Here is a 24,707-nt window from a genome sequence, read left to right as displayed (position 1 = left end):
CTCAAAAGGGTGGAAGGCTGAGTCAACCTTGAGCCTGGTGAGATTTGAACTTGCAGTAATTTCAGGCAGCTGGTGCTACTTAATAGCACTTTAGTCTGCTGCGCCACCAAGGCTCTTGATTTGATTGCTTATTTATTCCGTATCATTAAGTTATGTTCCGTATCATTATGATTCTTGACGAATGCATCTTTTCTTTTATGTACATCGAGAGCGTATGCACCAAGACAAATTCCTTGTGTGTCCAATCACACTTGGCCAATAAAGAATTCTATTCTATTCTATTCTTTAAAAAGTCAACAAAGAAGATTGCAAATGGTGATTATATAATTGTGGGTTATTTGGATCAGGACCATGTGACTGTGGGGGTCACGTTTTTGACAGCTGGAAGTACTTTACAGATTGAAAAGCACTCTTTCTGAGATCGTCTTAATTTTGGACCTTGTTAAACAAATGCCCGTACGTTTAGGAGTACCTGTACAATAGTTGCATTTCAAAAAAGTTCATATCTCCTGACTACCATAGGTTTTCTTATCTTAAGCTACGTATGCAGGTTTAGTTTCTAGTCTGTGTTGCACTTAATCTCCAAACAAGGATGTCTACAGTAAGTGCTCAAAAAAAGTCGAGACTGCAGCCATGACAGTGCAGAAGTGATCCAAAGCTTTTTATGTTAATATACTGGAACTATGGAGACTTCTCTGAAACTCAAAGAATTAGTTATTTCACATTAAAAAATACCATGCTTAACAGCCAAATTCATGGTTTGTTTTGATTGATACCCAAATATTATCTAAAAATGTATGTAAATATTATCTAAAAATGTAAACTGTGCAATAACTTCATGCATAAATGGCACTTTATTTATTATTTACCACAATAAAAATACGCTGCATATCCATGCTGATCATTAACAATTTTAAACATGTTTTATTTCATATATCATATTTGTGCAAATATAAAATATTTCATATATCAGTCATAGAAATTATCAGTAGTTGTGGATGATATATGTTGACACCGTACCCTACAAATCAGGGATGAAATGCTCCCGGATTGGACCGGATTTCCCGGTCTGGTAGTGATCTTGCTGTTGGTTCGGCGATCTGGTAGCGATGGTGGATCAAAACTCTGCCCACCCCTACACTTCTTGCTTGGGACTCCTGTTGCTTCCTGCTTAATGATGCACATGCTTCTGGGGTTAGGACAGCTACCAAAATTGATCTTGCTAAGTGATGTGACATCACACTTTATGGTAGCATCACTTAGAAAAGGTAATCCTAGTCACAACTGACATTGTAACCTCAAGATTACCTGTAAATTTCGCCTTTAAAACTTTCCTATTTTCTTTCTGGCCCCAAAATAAATTCTACACTCTAATTCTCAGATCTTACATTTGTTTGAGGGACTTTAAGATAGGTGAAATTGAAAGTTCGGGAACCACTTATTGCATGCACTTGAAAATTATGCAGAACACATACTCATAACATTTTGCCAGTACACTGAGAATCTCATTATTTTATTTTTATTTTATTTTTTGCTATTCTTCCTTGTCTGTACTCCTTGGGAACAAATGTAACCTGATGGGTCACAAGTTGTTCAGTGGAAGTGCTTATCTCAGATTTAACCAAGCTGTGTTTGGGCAGAAAACTTCCCAGTTGTCATTATGTTAATTCTACCTATCCTTGTGCAGTGGTGAGACGGATTGAATAACTGCATTCCTCATTGGGTGGGGCAAAACACATGTACTTCTGGAGGGTTGGGGGGTCTGTGGCCCTTGCTTTCTTCTTACAAAGAAGAAAAACCCAAATTACTTGCCCCAATACATTCCAAGCTTCTGGGCAGGTCTCAATTCAAATTCTTGTTGTTCTTTGTAATTTTCACATACTTGTTCCTGGAGCATAGAGTGCAGAAATCTCCTCTTACAGCAGCTTTTATATTCAAAGTTTGTTCTTTTCTTGTTGATCTAACCATTCTGGTTTTTAAGTGTGCATTCAGGGTATATAATACTGTATGTGAGTATTGATCTCTGGTATAAAAAGTAATAAAACATAACAAATTTGTTTGTAAGCACAGTTTATCATAATGCACAACACAGCTCTGAGTGAAAACTTCTAAAACTTAGTTAAAGAAATGTCTATGCTTTACCACCCAGAAGATTAACTTCATCTTACACATAAGTAGTTGTAATAGAAACCCTACATTGTTATTTCTAGAACTTGACAACTGCTTAATTTTTCCATTTGAGTAAGGTGGTAGCAAGGATGCTTAACACTTTATCTGTCTTCCACTTCTTTGCTTAGGATCTCCACAGCCTGGGGGAAAGCTCTGTGTGCATGTTTGTCCTTGCAGAGGCATAACTGGAACATATGGGGGCAGGGGTTGAGAGAAGTGATTTAGAGCACAGAAGTGGTAACCTGAGAATGCTCTCTTCATATAAGATTAGTGTTGTAGATAAGAGATTGAGCTGCAAATAAGCCCCTGGTCTGGATGAAGCTTCTGTCGAGGGTCTCACTGGAAGGCCTTAACCAAGCTACTGTCTCATCCATAATCCTCCCTCCTGCAAAGTGACTTATTTTACAGTGCTGATTATGAAGCGCTTCGAAACTTGAAAATTTGAGTTGGTTTTAGAAGCAATAACTATCTGAAAAGTTGTTTTAAAATACAATAAAATGCAACATTTAAAAAAACGCAATAGGATTTTAATATATATATTTGTGTGTAATGTACTATTATCCTTTAATATACAGAGGAACAAAATATTCATAGACATCTCTTTAATTTCTGTAATTATGGATAAGCCTAGAAGACCTTTCTCTTGTTGGTTAATGGCATTTTTGCATAGCTTCAGGAATCCATTTTTCTAAGATTTTCCCACTAAATATATTTTCATCCAGGGAGGTAGCTGATAACTTCATCAATGCATCACAAAGGGGAAAATGCAATTCAAATAAGTAAAGCTTGCCTGAGGGAGCATCATAAGCATGCCTTCTTTAAATTTAGTGTCTTTCTGATATGTTGACCTTTAATTCCCAGATCTATTCCCACATCCTACACATCTGGTGAACACTAAATTGGGGACAATATAACTTTTGAAGGAACAATATAGCCAAGATGTTATAGATGAGTTTGGCTTACACAGACACAACTCCCCCCCCCAAAAAATATTCTTGTATAAATGTATTGAGGACTTCTTTCCCCTATTTTTGTACTTGTCTTCTTGTGGGTGGGATATGTATGGATAATCAGCCAGTTTATCCAGTGCCATTATCATAATGGTTAAGGGAGCAGATCTGCTCCCTGGAAGCTAGGTACTCATTGAAACAATTGTACATTCATACCTTCTGCTTAGCTGATCAATTTGCAACCCTAGTTCTCTGCTGTTTCCTACTTTCATACTGTCAATCACCTGCTTCTTGTTTTTAACATGACAATGACGCCTACAAACTCTAATCCTATAAAGATTGTTTACTCTGTTAATATCACCTAGAAGTTTTGTATTTCATCCTTAGCAGAATTCTTTTGCTCCTAATCACTTTGTGACTGCTATAGATAAAACAGGTGACAATTTTCATTTGGCACTTATCTGTGACAGAAAGTAACACATTGTTGATCTTCTGCCCATTTTTCTATTTTGTTACATAATGTTTTTTTCTCCTTGGCACTAGGTTTAGAACTTTTTTCTCTGTTTCCACATACAGTATTTTCTGCTTAAAACTTATTAATAAAGTAAAATCATAGTGAATTTGTATTCACTTTAGCAAATTGATTAGTGCTAGATATTATTGCACACTAGACTAAAAATGTACAATATCCAAGAGCAATGCTATGTTCTTTCACTCTTTTGCCCAACTTTCATTTATTTATTAACAAAAATATTTCTAAAATATCTTTACTCTCCTCCTCAGCTAAAAAAGCACCTCAGTTGTCATAATCATTGCCAATATTCTTATAGTAAAATGACATGACATGAAAGGAAATAGTGACGAAGAGGGAAGAATAACAATTTAGATACTAGTGCCCAATATTACAAAGTTATTCCTTTTTTTCTTTTTTCTTTTTGGTTTTAAAAACAAAACTTTATTAAACATATAAAAGTAAAATACTATACTATGTATATACAAAATACATACATAATAATACAAACTACAATACATAAAAAGAAAAAGTGACTTTGGTCACACATCCATTATCTTATTAACGGTGCATATTTGTTAATTATTATTATCATACAAAATTTTTCATTTACTCTCATTTCTATGAGTTATCCAATCATACCACCTATTCCACGCTATATAACATTTTGAGTCTTCCTTGTCCTTCATTTCAAATGTTAGGTTGTCCATTTCCGCGCAATTATAGATTTCTTGGAAAGAAAAAACTATAGGAAAGAAATAAAGTATTTAATATTACACATAGTCACTGCAGCCAGATTGGCGCTCGCCCAATATTGGAAAACTGACCAACTGCCAACAGACCAATTGATAATCCAAAACAAAAAAAACAAAACAAAAAAAAACCAAAGTTATTTCTAATGATCATTTGACTTTTTATGTATTTGGGGATAATTTTATTTCTCTCTCGCTCTCCTTTGTTTTGGATATTTTTCTCTCAAGATGAAGTGAGCTGCTGCTGATACCTTTTAATACAATCAATTAGTTGGAATGGTGCTATCCAAAGTGTTCTGATCATTTTGCAATCAAGGGTGGGAATGTCCAAGGAAATTTCTATCGTGTTTGTTTTGCTCAGGTTCTATTTTCATAATATAACTCTCTTTGATTACAAATATTTTTTGTTGTGAGAGTTCACTGTTCACTGAAGGAAATAGTTCCTTCCTGCAAATAATTATATAAAAATTAGTTTTCTGGGAAGTGACTTAATGGGATATTGGTAAACAAAGTGCTTGGAAAGAGTTTAGCAACAGTACTTTTTTAGGCTTTTTTCTTTGGCTTTCTGTGATGAAAAATAGATAAGCATTTTCTTTCTGAGTATATCCAACACATTAATGCAAAGGATTAGAAAAACTAGCAGTGCTAATATCATCCTCCACAAATTCTTGAAATACCTTTCTTTCTTTAAACACTCTCAGTAGAGCTTTTCCTTAGTTCTGTCAGTTCAGGCATTTGGCTAACATCAAGAAGGGTTCCCTAAAATTTCCCAACTTAATCCTATCCTGTTCAACTACTGTTGGCACATGCATTTGCCAGAAAATCAAATAGCTCTAAGAGTGCAACTCCCCATCCGATAATGAAAGCAATTTTAGTATCCTGTAGAAAAAGAAGGCTAAATGTTGACAAGTTCAAAGGAGAGGGAAATACATTCATTCACTTGCAAGCTAAGATACTAACCAGGTATTCCATCTTCTAATTGCTCTTCTGTTTATATTGTACATACTCTTCCATGCATCATGTCTTTGCTGAAGTGACAGAATACATTCCACTCTGGGTTGGACATAGGGAGAATCTGGAGAAGGCATAAGTAAACTCAGTTTGTATGTGTCCTGCTTTGATGCCTACTTCCTTAGATAAAATGATTCCATTTTCCCAAATCTATTTTATAAGCTTTAGCTCATAACTAAAACATCTCTGGCTCTTTCTTGATTCAAGTACTTTTTAGAAGCTTGACTCATTTTTTTCTGTAAACAAAACTCTGATACACATGTGACTTCTTGTGGGAGAGCGCTATGGTGTTCCAGATTCCAGTCTTTTGCCCACTTTAGCCAAATTCTAGGCAGAGCTGAAACTTTCCTCTTCAGTTCATTGAAACAGTGATGCTTTCCAAACATTGTTTATTTGACAGATTTACTACCTTTATTATTTTTACAAATAACTCAAGGCAGAGAACATAGCCAACACAACTTTCTCCTCCTATTTTCCCCACCACAACTCTGTGAGATGAGTTAAGATGAGAAAGAATGACTGGCCCAAGGTCATGTTAGCCTTTCTTGGAAAAAAAGCAATGAAGCTAAGTTGAAGGATAAAGAGCATTTTGGAAAGCTCGAGAGAGGTTTCCTTATCAGTTTACTTTTAAGGAAATGGATATTTTGAGACTGGTCACATTTTCCACACCACTGAAAAGATGAGCCTCTGTCCTGATAGCTATTTTACATGAGTAAATATAATTTTATAGATTTTATAAATTTTATAATTTATTATTAGAATTCAAAATGTGCCTCCTGGCTAAAAAATATTTATTGTATCTTCAAAATGCACTGAGAATAAAAACTGTTATCATTTTGATTCAGGATAAAATGGAAGATAAATCTATGAGTCTTGCAGATCTACTCTTTAATCTTCTTCCGGCCTGGGCTTCCGGCCTGGGCACAGCACGGAAACGGCATTGGTCGCATTGGTGGATGATCTCTGGAGGGCCCGGGATAGGGGTTGCTCCTCTATCCTGGTCCTGTTAGACCTCTCAGCGGCTTTTGATACCATCGACCATGGTATCATGTTGCACCGGTTGGCGGGGTTGGGGGTGGGAGGCACCGTTTTGCGGTGGTTCTCCTCCTACCTCTCTGACCGGTCGCAATCTGTGTTGACAGGGGGGCAGCGGTCGACCCCGAGGCACCTTGCTTGTGGGGTGCCACAAGGGTCGGTCCTCTCGCCCCTTCTGTTCAACATTTATGTAAAGCCGCTGGGTGAGATCATCCGTGGCTTCGGGGTGGAGTTCCATCAGTACGCTGATGACACCCAGCTGTACATCTCCACCCCAGGCCACCCCAATGATGCCCTTAAAGTGATGTCCCAGTGCCTGGAGGCCGTGCGGGCCTGGATGGGGAGAAACAGGCTCCAACTCAACCCCTCCAAGACCGAGTGGCTGTGGCTTCCGGCGTCCCGATATAGCCAGCTGACGCCATCGCTGGCTATTGGGGGCGAATCACTCGCCCCCACGGAGAGGGCTCGTAACTTGGGCGTCCTCCTGGACGCACGGCTGTCGTTAGAAGATCATTTGGCGGCCGTGGCCAGGGGGGCTTTTTATCAGGTCCGCCTGATTCGCCAGTTGCGCCCCTTCCTAGATCGGGACTCCCTACGCACAGTCACTCAGGCACTCGTCACTTCCCGCCTGGACTACTGCAACGCTCTCTACATGGGGCTCCCCCTGGGGTGCACCCGGAGGCTCCAGCTGGTCCAGAACGCGGCCGCGCGGGGGATTTTGGGGGCGACGAGGCGCTCCCACGTGACACCTCTCCTGCGCGAGCTGCACTGGCTCCCGGTGGTCTTCCGGGTGCACTTCAAGGTGTTGGTGACCACCTTTAAAGCGCTCCATGGCTTAGGGCCGGGGTACCTACGAGACTGCCTTCTGCCACCAATAGCCTCCCACCGGCCAGTACGCTCCCACAGAGTGGGCCTCCTCAGGGTGCCGTCCGCCAGACAATGTCGGCTGGCGACCCCCAGGGGGAGAGCCTTCTCTGTGGCGGCGCCCGCCCTCTGGAACAACCTCCCCCCAGAGCTACGTACAATAACAGACCTCCGGATTTTTCGTCGGGCCCTGAAAACCCATTTATTTCAACTAGCTGGGCTGGCTTGAGTCAAATTTTAAACGGATTTTAAATTGGAATGTTTTAATTACGGCCAAAATTATTTAATTATTTTAAACAGTTCTTTTTTAGATTTTGTATGTTTTGTATGTATGTCTTGTTTTTACTTTGGCTGTTCACCGCCCTGAGTCCTACATTGGAGAAGGGCGGTATAGAAATTTAAACAAATAAATAAATAAATCTTATCTTCTGCTTCTTGGGAGTCAGATTAACTGCACAGCAGTTGGGATGTTTCCCGCTCCCTATCCTGAAGAGTGTCCTCATCCCAATAAGAAAGAAATTTATAATTTCATGCATAGAAAAATATTTGCTTTATTTTGGATTGTTTGAATTTTTGCAGATCTGAATGTTATCAGAATTTCATGTGTGTTGGTGTGTGTGTATATATGAGAGAGAGGGGGGGGGAATATTTTTTAAAAAACAATTATTTATATCTAGTTGCAGTAATTGCAACCAAATGCAATTTGGTTCCTACAATAGAAAGCATCCTCACTTATTGCATTTATTTATTATTTATATGCCGCCCTTCTCCAGAGACTCAGGGCGGCTTACAATGCTTTTAAACAATAGCCTTCATACTTTTGTATATACCTGCTTAGTAGGGCTTTTTGGCCCGCCCTAAGCGGTGTTCTATTTTATACAAAGTCAGCTTATTGCCCCCACAAACCGGGTCCTCATTTTACCTATGTCGGAAGAATGGAAGGCTGAGTCAACCTTGAGACTGGTGAGAACTGAACTCGCAGTAATTGCAAGCAGCTGGCAGCTAAATACTACTTTAACAGTAGTTTAAGCATTACAGTATAGCATGCCAGCTTGACAGCCGCAGATAAAAAAACATTACAGAGTGTGGTGAGCACAGCACAAAACATCATGGGCTGTCCCCTGATACCAATAGGCGAGATTGCTAGGGTTCGCTGCCTTAGAAGAGTAAGGAAAATCCTCAGGGATGACTTACACCCTGGTCAGTACTTCTTTACCTTCCTAACATCGGGAAGGAGATATAGAAGCATAGCCAGCCACACAAACAGGCTGAAGAACAGTTTTATCTGTGGGCTGTCAGACTCCTGTATGCAAAATAACATCATAACTATGTAGTACGATGGGCTTGCAGGGCCGACACAACATGTAACATGTTCACACTGGTTCAATAGGACTGGGTGTTTGTTAATATGAGTTATTGGATTCGGGATTTTCTGTCTTCACTGTGAGTTGTATTGTGTTGGGGGGGTGCACAGAGGGAGCTCCACCAATCTCATTGTACATATGTTGTGCAGTGACAATAAAGGTTATTACTATTATAACTAGTAATCAGTCTTTTATGTCACTGTATAGGACTTTTGTTCCATTCCTCCATGGTGAACTGCTTCAGCTCAGTAATATTTGAGGATTGTGGCATTTAGATATGGACTTTGACTTTGGCATTCCAAAACATTGTGTTTGCTCTTCTTAATTCATTCTCTTTTAAACTTGCTTGTGTATTTTCGATTATTGTCTTACTGTTCAGCTGATGGGCACATAACCTGATATTCTGATACAGAATTCTCTGTTGCAAAGCAGAATTCATGCTTCCTTCCATGATGGCAAGTTGTCCGGCTCTGAAAGAACAAAGAATCACCAAATCTTGATATTATCACCTCCAGTTTTGATCATTGAGACCACAAAGGAATCATGCTCAAGGCTTTGAGGGACTTCATGTGGCTCAGGGCCATAAATTTTGCAAATTCATTATTAAGAAGTCTTTAATAGTTTTAAATCAAAGTTACTATTTTTTTTTTGACCTGATAAAGCCTGAATTAAGACAAAACACATCCAACATATTCTTCAACTGGAATCTACACTTCCAAGAACACAGCCTACTTCTTCCTGCTTTCTCAAATAGCCACATAAATTATGTTACCCTATCAGAGAATGCATATTAGTTACGGGAATAGACCTAATGTGATTACATTTATTAAATAAAATGCATTAATTAAATTTTAAGGGTAAAAACAAATGAGGGTTTGCACCCCCCCCCCCAGGAGACTGCAACATTTCTTCCATCCAGTTTTCATTTACATTTATTTCCATATCGGTATACTCAAATTTATTTATTTATTTACTTCAAATTTATATACCGCCCTTCTCCCTAGGGACTCAGGGCGGTGTACAGCCAAGTAAAAACACATAAATACATAATACATAGATTAAGAACAGATTAAAAGGAAATATCTCAATTTGGCCCAAAATTTAAAAAGACAAACAAATTTAAAATCATTTAAAATCATTTAAAAGGATTTGTTAGGCCAGCCCGGCTTGTTGAAAAAGGAAAGTTTTAAGGGAACGGCGGAATACTTGCTGATCTGTACAATATATCTCTTTGAACTCTGATTCCCCAAAATGTGCATATTTTTAATATTTCTTTTGTGCTGGAGAGGCAAGTGTTTCATCTTTAAAGTAATAAGTCATGTACATCAGTAAGAACATTTTTTCATAAACACACACACACATTTGCCATATGAATATTGCTGACCTAGGTCATATACAATTTATTCAAGTGTTATTACAATGTAGCTTATGCAAATATTACTATATAAATGAATCATTTGCTTTATATACCATGATCTTCTCCCATGTCACCAGATAGAGATTGGCCTCAGCCTTATGCAGAAGTTTTTAATGTAAGTATTTGAATGTATATGGGAAGTTATAGCAGGCTTTTCCAACAGCGCAAACAACTCTTGTTTAGCAACAGAAATTCAATTGTGGTTGTAAATCAAGGACTACATATTATATTCTCCTGGTTCAATGCATCTATCAGGAAGATTTTTCCCATGTACTGTACATTTTAACCATTGCTAGATAATCATAAAGGTTTAAAGTGGAAAACAGTCTCAGTGGATAGTGGGGGGAAAGAAGACAAAAGGAAAGGAAGAATAGGAATCAGTACAGTGCCCACTGGATCATTTTGTTAGCTGATCATTAAATTCCAATATATTTTGTAACTCTTTTTGGCAGCAGGTAAATAATAAATGACTCATGGGAATTATTAAAAACAGTTTGTTAATTGTACGTTTGCATGTTTTAATTTGAAACAGATACAGCCGTGAGCAATTTCTCATTTTACTGTGTTGTGAAATTGGTATGTTTCTAGATCCACTGAGGATTGTGTTGGTGGAGTTCATTGGAAATATGATCCCAATCTTACATGGCTCATTAAGTTCCAGGACTAGTGTATTTTTAACAAGTTTTTTTTTTTTAATGGATTGTTTTGGAAGAGATCAATGCTACAGCAGACACTCTGTAACTACTTGATGTGTCTCAACTAATCTTTCCTCAGTTGTAGATTTTCAAATAATTCTTTTTCCCATAGGCACCAAAAGAAGCAGAGACGAAACTATAGTAAATAAAGATATGTAATCCATTTTAGACATGAGCTGAGAGCCTAGTTTCCTAATATGTCAGAGTTCTCCCTGTCCTGGATTTATGAGGTGTTTTTTTTCTCTAGACATTCTGTTTTCCCTACAGCCCACAAGTGCAAAGAGCACACTGTCTATATAGCCCACTGTGAAAACAAAAGAATATACTACCAATCTTATTGGTCGGCCTAGGGAACAGCCCAGTGGGATCATATTTTTTTCTTCTAAGCACGTCTTGCCTTAAGTTTCATCTTTCTCATTTTTCCAGAAAAGCAAAAAGTTTGCATGGATATGGATATATGTTCATATCCATGCAATTCTTGAATGCATCTTTTCTTTCCACTGTTCTTCTCCATAAAGAGTTGTGTTCCATTAAAGGAGTATGTCTTGTGTAAAATTTTTGAAATATGAATTTGAAATAAAAGTATGAAAGCTCTCTGTGTAAATTATTTATTGTAGCTGTTGTGTACAATATTTCAATCAAAATTAAAATGCCCTTAATCTGAATTCAATTTCTCGTGATTGCAGTTTATTTGTTAGTATTCTGAAAGTGAGTCTTTCCGGGGTTAATTTTCTTAATTCATGTCTAGCCCTTGAATTCCCAGAGAATCCTCTAACCAAATGTGCTTAATATGTGAGATCAGCCAAGGTACACCATTAGTGATTTTTTTCCCTCTTAATATGCATTGCCCCCTCTGTTTTCTAAACAGTTGTGTTCATTAAGAAGGCCTGGATTATAAATCAGATGTAATTTCCAAAGATATTTGAATCTATGGATAGAACCTATCTTAAAGTTCCAAATAAGAATAGTTTTAAAAAACCCATTATTTTAATTTCTTACATTGTTTCCCAATTTTTCTCACAATTAACTGTTAGATTCTGGATGCAGTTCCTAATTTGTATTTCCTTTCAGCAGTGCTGGTGAGTTCAAAAAGAAATCAGGACTTGGGTTCTCTAACTATCTGCAATGGTCCTTTGCATTTTTACAGAGTGCTTCTGATGGCTTCTGGAAGTCTGTAGCAACCCATGTTCCAAGAGAGCCCAATGAGATCCGAATCCTGAATCCATATTTTATACAGGAGGCAGCCTTCAGCTTTATTGGCCTTCCTTTCAACAATGGCCTGATGGGCAGAGGGGTAAGTTTACATTGGAGCCTATTCCCAATATGACCCTTGCACTCTTTTGTATTGCAAATGGGAAATCAAGCCTAATAATCTAATAATACATTCTTCCCTGCTCTAAATCCTCATCCATATACTAAGTTAATTAATTAAGAGCCTTGGTAGTACAGTGGTCTAAGGCACCCTGTTATTAAGCTGGTTATTAAGACCAGCTGCCTGCAATTACTGCAGGTTTGAATCTCGCCAAGGCTCAAGGTTGACTCAGCCTTCCATCCTTTCTAAGGTAGGTAAATTGAGGACCCAGTTGTGGGGGCAATAAGCTGACTTTGTATAAATATACAAAAGGATGAAGGCTATTGCTTAACACATTGTAAGCCGCCCTGAGTCTCCGGAGAAGGGCGGCATATAAATCAAATTTAAAAAAAAAAAAGTGAGTGGATGAGAACTGTATCACTTTTGGATTTTGTGCCATGTCCAATATGCTGATAGTAAATGTTAGATTGATAATGGTAAAAAAAAAAAAAAAGCTAGAAACCATTCAGAAATAATAAAAAATTAATCACGAAATATGTATGCAAATTTTAATGTTAAACAGAGTATGAAAATTCATAGAACAATCCAGATCACATATATGGCATGCACTATATGGTGTTCCATTATAGAATAGAATAGAATAGAATAGAATAGAATAGAATAGAATAGAATAGAATAGAATAGAATAGAATAGAATAGAATAGAATAGAATAGAATAGAATAGAATAGAATAGAATAGAATAGAATTCTTTACTGGCCAGTTGTGATTGGACACACAAGGAATTTGTCTTTGGTGCATATGCTCTCAGTGTACATAAAAAGTTTTGCGTATAATCAATTATGACTGTACTTGCAGCTTTCCTAGCAGGTGGGAATAGTCAAGTTTGTTCTCAGGCTAGGAATATTACATTATATTTAATATTACATTAATTTGTTTAATCACTTCAACATTAGTTTTCAAGTATCTCAGGGGACAACAATATACAATCTAGTGATATCAGACCTTTTGGAGCTTTTGGATGATGCTGACAATATCTGCTGTTTATTTTGACCATGAATCCCCCCCCCCAAAAAAAACCTTCAATGAAATTATAAGTGCTCCTGTTTGTCTTTCTGAGTCACTTCCCATCTAGAAAGAAGTTAAACAAGATTGTGCATTGGCTAAATTCTTTTTTAATTTTTATATTGTGGAAAATAATAAATTCCATCTTGCTAAATTTGACTAACAAATCCATTTTAGTTTTCCTCGATGCTAAAGAGATTACTTTTTTGTTTCGTGATTCCCAGAATTGCTCCTATAAAGACTCAAGACCAAGACCAATATAGTCCAATCAACATTTTCAATTTCTGTACTCTGAGTCTCTTATAATATATACAATTTCTAGTTACACCAGGAATCAGCAGTTGCTTCTGTAAAGGTTCCATTGAGGTAGAAAATAGTTGATCAATTGCTATTGCGAAGTGTAAAGGGAACAATTTAGGCCTTGCAATTTTTAAATATTAATAATCTACACAGTCCAATTACTTTCACACTATGTGATTAATAAGCTTTCTTGATCCTTTATAAATTTTACATGTTAACATTATGTAGCATTTTTTTAAAAAAAAAAAAACTTCAATTTTTTGTCTCTATTCTCTGTATTGTCTTTTCCGTTGGAATTCTCTGGCAGCTGATCCATGACTCTAAATAAAACTAAACTAGCATCATAGTAAGGAAGAAGTAATAAGGATACATTCATTTCCAGTGTGCTCTTTTTTTTTTCATTCTTTGCCCATCATACTTACAAATACATTTAAATGCCCTAGACTTGAGGGAATGTAATATGCACCTATATTGAATTTCTCTAGCACGTTAAATAGACTCTGTGAAAGTTTACATTCCAAGAATCAACAAATTGAAGTAGGATATAACTGTAATAAAAATAGAATAAAGTTGCTGAGTGAGGGACCCAGTATAGATTGTCTTGTAAATATCTCATGTACTGCTTTTTACCCTTTATAGTGAAACTGACAAAATAGGAGCATGACTTCATGCATCTCTGTCACCTATATATTTGTCTTTTTCTTTTTCCATTCCATTTTAAAAAAACAGTAATTCTCAAAGACAGTTCTCATGTGCCTATTCAGTTCCTGAATTTAGCATTTTACAGGGAAGAGTTGTCATATCAGATTGATTCCATGGACTTGTTCCCAGCATTAGCATTTTTTTTATTCAAAGGAATGGCAAGGATAAATTGTATAGATGTATTTCATTATTGATGTTTTTTAACTACTTATTCAACATATATTGCTTGTTTGTTTCAGGAAGATGAATTTGTTAATACATAACCAATTGTTTCATTCTGACATTCTTAATAGATAAAATGAGGGGGGTCACACTTCCCACTAAAAATGGAAAGAAAGGTGGGGGGGGAAACCTACACTGTTTTTGTTTCTTGGCTGTCTCAACAGGGTTGTCTCAACAGGCCTTGTCTCATACAGCAGTAAGTCAACTTTCAATACTTGCTAAGGAGGAGTAATCTCAGAACACATAGCTAGGTTCTTTAAGTATTTATTTTCATTTTATTTTTTATTTTACTTTTTTGCTTATTTAGTGGCTTCATAAGCCTAAGCATGTACTAGAAAAAGGATACAGAAAAGGAGTTAAAGTTATATGTTCTGCCCCTGTTAGCATATTTATAAGAATGTAATCTTCTGTATCAGGAATAAATAAAAGTTGTGCTATTCCTCACTTCCATCCTTCCCTCTCATGGCAAGAGGTCTCTTACTATGAAAATATGCTTATTTTGGCAAATAATTTCCAAACTGGATTATACACATATATTCAAAGCATATTGAAGTTCTGCCTTTTTTCATCTTGGTATTTGTTACACAGCATCACTTTTAAGGGGAATGTTTTTAATCTTTTGGAGAAGAAACACATATAAATCTTTGCCATCCACTTTTTCTTAATTTATTTCTTATTTGTATTTTGAAATGTATTATCTTAAACATTCAAGCAATTACATTTTGTTTGGAGTGGAAATGAGATACTGTGGAAGAGTATGTTGTGAATCTAATTTTGTGAGGATTGGCTAAATTGTGTTTTTATATATATATATATATATATATATATATATATATATATATATATATATATATATATATATGTATATACACGTACACATATACACATATATGTATATGTATATGTATATATGATTTTAATTTTTTGCATATATATATATATATATATATATATCTCAGATTGGCAAAATCAACCAGGGAGGTTTTTAATTAAAACCTGATGTTTCATTTCACAAAAGCCTGCTTGGACATTTTTAAAATATTTAGTTTATGGGACTTTAAGAAAACAGATTTTGCCAATGGTCTCTGTCACACAAAAGAAACAATAAACTAAATGTTCTAGGAATTTGTATAAAAACAATATGAAATAAAGATGCAGGTGTAGAGGTTTGGAAAATCAGGACAATGTTCCTTGTGTACTGACAATAATGATCCATTATTGGATCCAATGAAGCCAAGTCTTTATGTTTCCATTCAAGAGGAACTTCATGCATTCATGGGCTGCGCTTTCATATATAACAACAATATGCAATGTAACCATAAGGAAAAACATGAAGGGACCTGGCAGAGGTTTTATAATGGATCTGGCAGAGGTACTGCATCCTCCTTTCTGTGTAGACCACTGTTTCTCAATTTGGCAACTCCCAAAATCCTCTAGCTTGTCACGTTATTTTCTTCAGGATATGAAGCTATGTGAGTTTTCAAAATTTTATGCAGAGGGCTGAAGAGAAGTTCTGCTAGGGCAATGCATCCTCTGTTCTTTCTATCTCGGAGTTACATTCAGAAGGTTCATGAACAAAGGCCTAGCTCGATACGTATTGTGATCCTATTCATAACAGCGCCAACACAGCTCTGGCTAGCTAATAATTCCTTTAGGATAATCCATTCCATTTCCCCCCATTTGTTTGTTTTCCTTTTCAGATTGGTAGCCCCATTTGAAGGCTATTGAGCCTACTCAGTCTTCATTGAATGCTTCTGTTTGTCTGTTATTTTTTATACTTATGCAAATCTTGTAATCCCAAATAGCTCACTGATACTTCCTCTCTTGATATTTAGAAGGCTCATACAATAATAGTTTCAATCTTGCTGGCAGCTGTTAATTAAGTTCACTACCAGAGAGAGTGTGACACACAGCACAGTCCTACTAAATTAGTCCTAGGAGTGAAATTAAGGCTTGTTGTGTGAGTCAAAAAACCCAGCAGTGTCTTTACTGTGAAGATTCACTCCTAGCACCAATTTAGTAGGATTTTGTTAACTTGTATTTATGAAATTTTCCCTTGCATACAGAACTAGATCAAAAAGTCTTAAAGAATTATTAAAAACCTGTGTAATCAGAGTCCTCTCACAGAGTGCCTGTCATCAATACATTCAGAGGTATACCAAGAGGTGTCATAGGAACACACAGCTTGAAGTAGATGATGTCCTTAATAACGGGGGCCAAATTGAATTCCTTATAAGGATTGAAATATTCCATTCCTCTTTCCAAGCTTAAATAAACTTCAGGGTGCTATAACCATGCCACATATGGTAACAATGTGCTGCCAATTAGCATTGTAATTTTAGGGTTTTTCAACAGGGCTGAGAAGGCCAAGTGTAATGGTTCAAGACTGATCCTATAGCATTTCATTCAGGATTTAATAAACGAGTATGTGTAGGAACATTTATATCTACTTTGTACCTATAATTTTTTCCAGATGAAATTGAATAATACTGCAAAGTACAATAGTGCTTATGCAATAATAATGGATGAAAGATCCATTCCAGATTGGGACACTTGATTTTGAAGCAGAACTGTCTTTGGATTTGGAAATGAGGACATTAATTGAAGATTTGGCGCTACTGAAGATTTGGCGGAGTTCTCTTCTTGACTGGAAATCTTATTCCCCTTTCCTAATGCTATCAGTATTGGGACATAAATAAGATTGGGCTACATGATTTCGGTAATATCCATGAGAAGTTTGGGAGCATGCTTCTGCTCCATTCAAATAACACTTCCAGTTTCCTATCTGTTTAGGACCATGATGGCGAACCTATGGCACATGTGCCACAGGTGGCACGCGGAGCCATATCGGTGGGCACGCGAGCTCAGCTCCGGCGCACATGTGCACACCAGCCAGCTGATTTTCAGCCTTCTGGGTCCACTGAAAGTCAGCAAACAGACTGTTTCCAAGCTCTGGAGGGACTCCGGAGGGTGGGGTGGGGAAGGCCATTTTCACCCTCCCCAGGCTCCTAGAAAGGCTCTGGGGAGGGCGAAAAATGGGCCTACCAGGCCCACCGTGCCATCACGTGCAAAAAGTGGGGGAAACGCGGGGGGGTCACGCACACATGCGCAGGGGTGGGGTGCATAGAATTATGGGTGTGGGCATGCACACTCACGACCCCCATTCGCTCCCCCACTTTTGGCACACAATGGCAAAAAGGTTAGCCATCACTGGTTTAGGGGAATAAAAGGAACATGCTAGCTATAAACTTCAAAGCTATATATTGTTTAAAACTAACATATCCTTATGGTTACCATAAGACTATCTTTTGTGACTGTACGATCTCACTTGTGCTGATTAACTTCCACAATCTATTCTTATTAATCCTTCTTATTTCTGTCTTATATGTGCAGAGTTTATCTTTTTTTTTTGTTCTTTGCACTACAGTGTCAGATGTACAGTCTGGAATCTATTTTTTAGGAGTGATAATAGACTCACTGTGTGGTCCTGGTAATTCATGAGCTAAGCTTGTGCTATTATTTTTAGTCAGTTTGTTGTCCTGGTGAGAAATGCTATCCATAAAATTAGGCTGAAATCAATCACTTCCAGCATGAGAAACTGGAGCTGTCCACAACTGTTAATAATCTATTTGGAAATAGTTTTGAAAATTTTGTTGACAATCAGCAGTTAAATGTTCTGAATATGTTTACCCAAACCAATAAAAATGTAATCAATTACAACAATGATATATTTTTTTTTCAATTCTGATTGATGTAATAGATAGAAACAGGTAGCTTTGGTTGAAATGTAACTAGTTGACTCTGCTACCAACTATATTTGGTAGAACTGACTTTGATACTGGTGATTGATTGATTGATTTGTTAAATTTATAGGCCGCTCATCTCACGGTGCAAGGCAACACATACAATATTTTTTTGAAACAGTTCAGGAGCAGATGTCAATTTAAGGGCTTTTTGAGGGAAGAATGGCATTCTGTGAAATGGAACACACATTCTCAGCTATGCTCAAAACCATCTTGTATGCTCTCTCTGTTGGAAATCTTACTGGATTTTGAACAAGATTTTTCTTTTCTTGGCTTAAAAATTTTGACCAACTGCTTTGCCTTTGCTGGTGGCAAGAGAAAGGTGAGGACAGCTGAGAACCTTTTTACTGCCTTGACCTGAAAATGTGCTGTGGTTTCCTACCGATAATATTCTGGCTAATTAAGCAAGAACAGTTTGATACTGGGACTAGTTATACAGAAAATACATCACCCTTTATGACCACATGGCTCATTGGTCCTAATTGTCGTTGTAACCCTAGGACTGCCTGTACAAACCTTGTAATTATTGTATGCAACATTTACACAAATATTACATATTTAGGAAGCAGAACAAAGTAGCTTTTAAAATGGCAGATTTGTATCAAAAGATACTTGTGTGGAACTTTTCACACATGATGGAATACTTTCTCTACTGTAGAGGGAAACAACGTGATTTTTCCTGACATAATTTGGTTTAAGATCCAGTTTTGGTGAGTTATAAGCATTATATGGCATTTTTGTTTGCATGAGATAACAGTATCCTGTTGCTTAAGTTATTTGTTTAAACCAATTATTCATGGATATTATTCTCCTTTTTTCTTATTTCTAGTGCTCAATCATCCCACCATCAAATATTAATATAAACAAACATTTAATTTCACATGGACATGAACAGCTTTCATAGGCTGCTTAAATCAAATTTAAAATGGGTGATTATTAAGGTATCCAATAATTTATCTCACTAGACTGATCAAAAATTCATGAGACTCTATTGAAATTATCTGGATTCTCATTGTTTTAGTTATTTTTATTTACATCTCCTGATGTATTTCTTACTGAAACTTACTGAGACTCTGGGCAGCATAAAAAATTTACACAATAAAAACAATAAATAGAATAAAAAATAAGTCTCATAGAATAAAATTGACTAAAACAGTAACCTAAAAGTGAAAAATTAAACCTAAACATTTATTTTAATAAAATTAGAAAACTTGATGTGAGTGATCCTTTCAGCTTTTAAAACTACTTTGCAATTGTTTGGTTCATTATATTTTTTTGTCCATAATTGGGAATTGTAGGTTGGGCTTTTAAAAGCATTAATGACTTTCTGTCCCTCAAGCTACTTCAAGCTTGTTAATAAATTTATTGCATTAGCATTACATTTCAAGTGATGGATTTATACTTCTGTCATGTTCTGGCAGCTTCCATTCCCTTGGGGATTAACCTGAGATCAGGAAGTCTCAGTGATTCATAGGATTGTCACCTTCCTGGTTGTTTTGTAGTTTAGTCCTAAGGGTGTTTTGCCCATATGTGTATCTAAGGACTTGACATTCAGTTTGTCAGAGTGCTTTTGGTGGGCAGTGGCTGGTCTGTTTTCTGAGAACTGTAGATCTTTTAACTTCTGGTCTAAATAAATAAACATGCTTCTGCTGTGAGTTAGTAAAACGTGTTTCTTACAGACTATTCTGTATCAGATTCTTTCCAGAACATTGTTCTCAGTTATGAAGGATCGATTGAGTTGTTTGTTTGTTTGTTTGCCAGAGTGGATTTGCAGACTATAAATAGTGGGAAAAAAGTTAGGAAAAGTTTTCTCTGCCAAAGGTTTCTTCTTCTTTCTGCTTGCATTTTGATTGGAAAACCAGTCTTCCCTAACTTCTCCATCTAGGATTTTTCTTATAATCTTATGTTCTTATCCTGAGCATCTCAACTTAATTTTATCCTGAATTATTAATTCTGTGTACGGTGCAACTCATAATGCAGAGTCTATTCTGTTATAGCACCCTTCAAAGGCTATTACAGAACCAACCCCTAGCCAATAAAATTCTCCATTGTTTAATTATGCAGAATGATTAACAGGCATTGAATTCCAACTGCAGGAATCTTTGCAATCACATAGGCAAAAATAGGAAAATACTGTGTTTCATCATATATATATATATATATATATATATATATATATATATATATATATATAATATGGAGGTTCTCCATTCACATTTATGCCCATATAAGATCATAAATAACATTGCTAATGAAACATTTGTCATTTAGATATTGCCTCTTTATCTTAATGCATTTATACTACATTATGAGAATGTATTATTTTAAGTAAGCGTCTGCTTTTGAAATTCTTTGGGGGAGTAAAAGATAAAATAATATTTTTCTAAAATAAAAATATGATGTTCCTTCATACACAGTGGCAAATGCAGTAATTTAGATCAGAATGAAACTATCTTTTTTCATTTAGATAGACAGGGATTGCCATCTAAATTTCAAATCAAACTTTCTGGGATTATCCACTTTTTGGAGGGATATATTATTTTTTCTTTGGGTTTGCTTTAATTACTGAAATAAGATTTATACCCTTTTGTTTTTAGTATTGTATGGAAAAATAGCAAGAATTACAATGCTGCATTTTGGCATTTGCTGTCAGACATTGTTAAAACAACATCTGGAGCACTTGAGGTCCAAAAAAAAGGGGGGGGAGATTACAAGCTTCAGGTGGCCCTGGGACATATACAACTCTGATTTAAAAAGTGTTTAGCAAGCAATGTCCGCACCCAGTTGTACTCAAGGTGGGATTTTCAAGCCATATGTTTGTTAATAAATATTATTACAGTTTTTACACAATGTGCCAGCTATTTGAAAAGATTATTATAAAGCTATAGCCTTCAAAATAACCAAAGAAGGACCCAAGGAACTAAAACTTTGGAACATCAGCAGGAATTGTGCTTGCCACAGAATTAATGGACTATTTTGCTTCAATCATGATCTCTCCATGGCACAGTAGTTATAACTTTACACCCAGAACTGCTGTTTGATGATCTGGTTTCAATATTTAATCTAATCCAATTTTATCTATAAACCAATTAACCGTTGAATCCAACCAGCATTAAGTACAATAGCAAAAAGTACAATTTGCTTGTGTTTGTACAAAGTTGTGGTCTGGTTTTCATGAGCATTTGAGTTTATAACCCTTCTTTGTGGACAGACTATGTGATGTATTATTAAACAGGAAGATTTTTCTGAGAGACATTGGTCTTCTCTTCTCTTTTCAGTTAAAATACTCTTCTTTTAATAATGAGCACTGTTCTAATATAAACTTGAACTATTTTGCCTGGCATTATGAGCTTAACTCCTGTTCAGCAGTTGTCCAGGACCACCTACAACCTATTTATTCCAACTACTATAGTTTCCATTCCCTATGCATTGGATAGCATGTTTGAAACTTAACAACATGAACCCAGAGAAATACCTTCCTTAGGAACCTTTGGACTTCATTAGACTTTGATCCAACAGATTACCTTAGATGATGTAATAGTAATTTCTAATAAGTTGTCAGAAATCTTTACAATTTTTCTCATATGGCAACCAGAATGATATTTACTGTTTTTTTCTTCTGCATCACATGAAGTTAACATTTTGCAAATAATGTACCCATCATATCAGCCTGAAATGTTAAAATACTTAAAATACTCTTTGACGCTTGAGATCACTGATGAGAATCCATTCTGCATTTGGAGTGCTATATATTGTTATTGCAGTAAATATTGTTGGAAAATTATTATGGATAATTCTATTTTAATTTGCATCCAATATACTCCCAGTCATTTCCTATATCCAGATCAGAGCAAGCATAGACATAGACCCAGATAGCAAAAATAAATTTAAAAAATAATTTAAGATTTATTTATTAAAATAATAATAATAATAATAATAATAATAATAATAATAATAATAATAATAATAATAATAATTTTATTTATATACCACCCTTCTCCCGAAGGACTCGGGGCGGTGTACAGCCAGAATTAAAACATAAATATACAATATCATAGTTAAAATTAATTAAAATCATTAAATAGTTTTGGCCGAATTTTAAAACCCAAAATTAAAACCTAATTTAAAATTTTTAAATTTTTAGTATTATGAAATACTAAAAACAGTTAACTCGTAAAATGGGGCAAAAGCAGGGAGAATGAAAGGTATGAACAAGAGGCAACAATTCACTCTATCTCATTAGTTATATGTCCAAAGAGACCGAATTTCCTCAGTCATGGAAACAATACTATGAATAATTAGCAAGGCCAGCCTGAACAGGAATGGACTTCGGCTATTTCAGTTTTAACTCTCTTATGTACATAATAAGGTAAAATGGAAAGTAGGGTACCAGGCAATCCTTCCTCTATTATGTACCATTAAAGAAACAATTTGGTTGAAAGGGATAATGTATATAACATATATTGTGATACTCAACCTACTGTAGCTACTCAGACTAAAAACCAAATACACAAATAATTGCTCCTTAACCTAGTATGATAGTTGAAAAACTCCGTTACCCTACTAGAATTACTGATTGCTAAATGTATGAGGAATAAGAGGAAACATATTTGGTTTTCTTTCAAATATATTAAAAGAACTGTGCTAGTGGTATATTGGTGGGCTAAGACTAATTTTAATAAACTAATCCAGTGATGGGTAACCTCTTTGCCGTCGCATGCCAAAAACGGGGGGAGAGTGGCGGGTTGCACACGCACGTGCCCAGAGCCTTTCTTGGAGCCTGGGGAGGGTGAAAATGACCTTCCCTCACCCCCCGGAGGTCCTCTGGAGCCTGGATATGGCCCATTTCCCAACTTCTGATCCCACTGGAAGTCAGCAAATGGTCTGTTTCCGGCCTCTGGAGGCCTCCAGAGGGGTGGGGAAGGCCATTTTCGCCTCCCCAGGCTCCTAGAAAGGCTCTGGAGCCTGGGGAGAGCGAAAAACGAGCTTTCCTGTCCCATTGGAAGTTGGCAAACGGGCCATTTCCTGCCTCCGGAGTGCCTCCGAAAATCAGCTGGCCGGTGCACGCATGCGCGCCGGAGCTGAGCTAGGGCAACGCTCACGTGCCCACCAATATGGCTCCGCATGCCACGTGTGGCACACATGCCATAGGTTCGCCATCACAGAACTAGTCCTTGCAGGAAAGATCTACCCGGCAGGAACATTCAAATATAGTATTGCTTGTCCACAGTAGTGCCAAAAATAGTATAAATGTGGTATGATACCTTAATTTATTTTAATGGCACATTAATAATATGTCAATTTTCACCAACAGAAAGTCGGCATTGGAAATATTTGGAAATAATTGTTATACTGTCTTTAATGTAATTTAGTGACAAATTTTACAGACCAGATCCTGAATTAATATCTGTAAAGTTATTTGAAAAAATAACATGATTACTGGATAGTGTGTTATAAATTCACTATTTATTTTTAAATGGATGATTACTGAAAAAGGTATCTCTGGAAGGAGATTGAACATCATAAGTGACAAGGACTGCTTATAAAACCTGTTTTATTATGTAAGTAGTGTATCTACCGGTATATGTCTATGGGGGTGGTGAGGCTGATAGTTTACATTCTGTTCCATGATTATATTTATAGAAACCATAAAATGTTTGAGATATGAGATAGGGACTGAAATTAATTTTCAGGAAAGAGTGTTTATGATAACCTTTTGCTGTTAGCCAGATTTAGTTGGTTAATTTTGACAAGGCAAATTGCAATGAGTTTGTTTGAAAGCTCAAAAAGAAGTACTCCATTGAAGAAATTGCTTGTCATTAATATTCTCTTGAACAACTAGCATTATTCTATCTCCCATGTGAAATAAAAACAACTAAAATTTATAGAGAAAGTAGATATGAGAAATTTCTCTTCAGAAATGTATTTTAATTATACTGATATCTCCTGCCAGTCAGAGATAATGACATAAAAATGACCTCAGTAGTTTATAAAACTGGCAAGGCAATGAAGGAGCAGCAATCCTGTTGTTAGAAGTATTCTTTCGAAGACACAAGAAGATAAATTTGTTTAACTGAGATCTAGGATTGTCTACCCAGTGTTAGGATGCAGTGCCTGGAATTTTCACTATTCTGAAACAACTGATCTTTTCCTTAATGAACCCTATCTGCTTCATCTTAGACAAGATTAACTCCTAATAGGTAACATGAGGAACGGGGGTTAAAAGTAAGTATGGGTGCATGCATGCATAAAATCTTGGAGTTAAGCTTGACTCCATGTGACTTCATGGAATGAAAACATCTATGTATTTTTCTGAACAGCAAAATAGTTGTACGTCATATGCTTCTGCTATGTTGTTTGTACTTCCCAGATTAACCTACAGCCCTAAAGTTTCCTTTAGTCCCTCATCCTAGTAGTAACCAGGTTATGTACTCCTTCGGTTTTGTGATTAGCCAAAGTCAACTAGATGCTGCCATGTAGCTTGGCTAGCTTATGTATACTCTCTGCTAAAGGTTTTTTTTACTGTGATTGGTGGGC

The 24,707-nt window shown here is 36.4% G+C and overlaps 1 protein-coding gene across 1 annotated transcript in view; it reads left to right on the top strand.

The window, feature by feature from the left end:
* The window catches only part of ST3GAL3 (ST3 beta-galactoside alpha-2,3-sialyltransferase 3), a 191,092-nt gene that overhangs the window by 148,882 nt on the left and 17,503 nt on the right, over positions 1–24,707 (top strand). The window contains exon 10 of the mRNA XM_070939627.1: positions 11,916–12,062. Within this exon, the coding sequence (XP_070795728.1) occupies positions 11,916–12,062 (147 nt within the window). The remainder of the gene's footprint in view (positions 1–11,915; positions 12,063–24,707) is intronic.

The sequence above is a fragment of the Pituophis catenifer genome, unplaced genomic scaffold, assembly GCF_029215685.1.
Source record: "Pituophis catenifer annectens isolate HBS135680 unplaced genomic scaffold, rPitCat1.0.hap2 SCAF_3, whole genome shotgun sequence".
NCBI classification, from domain to species: domain Eukaryota; kingdom Metazoa; phylum Chordata; class Lepidosauria; order Squamata; family Colubridae; genus Pituophis; species Pituophis catenifer.
Note: the sequence above shows the minus strand (reverse complement) of the source record. Positions and strands in the feature narration are given on the sequence as shown.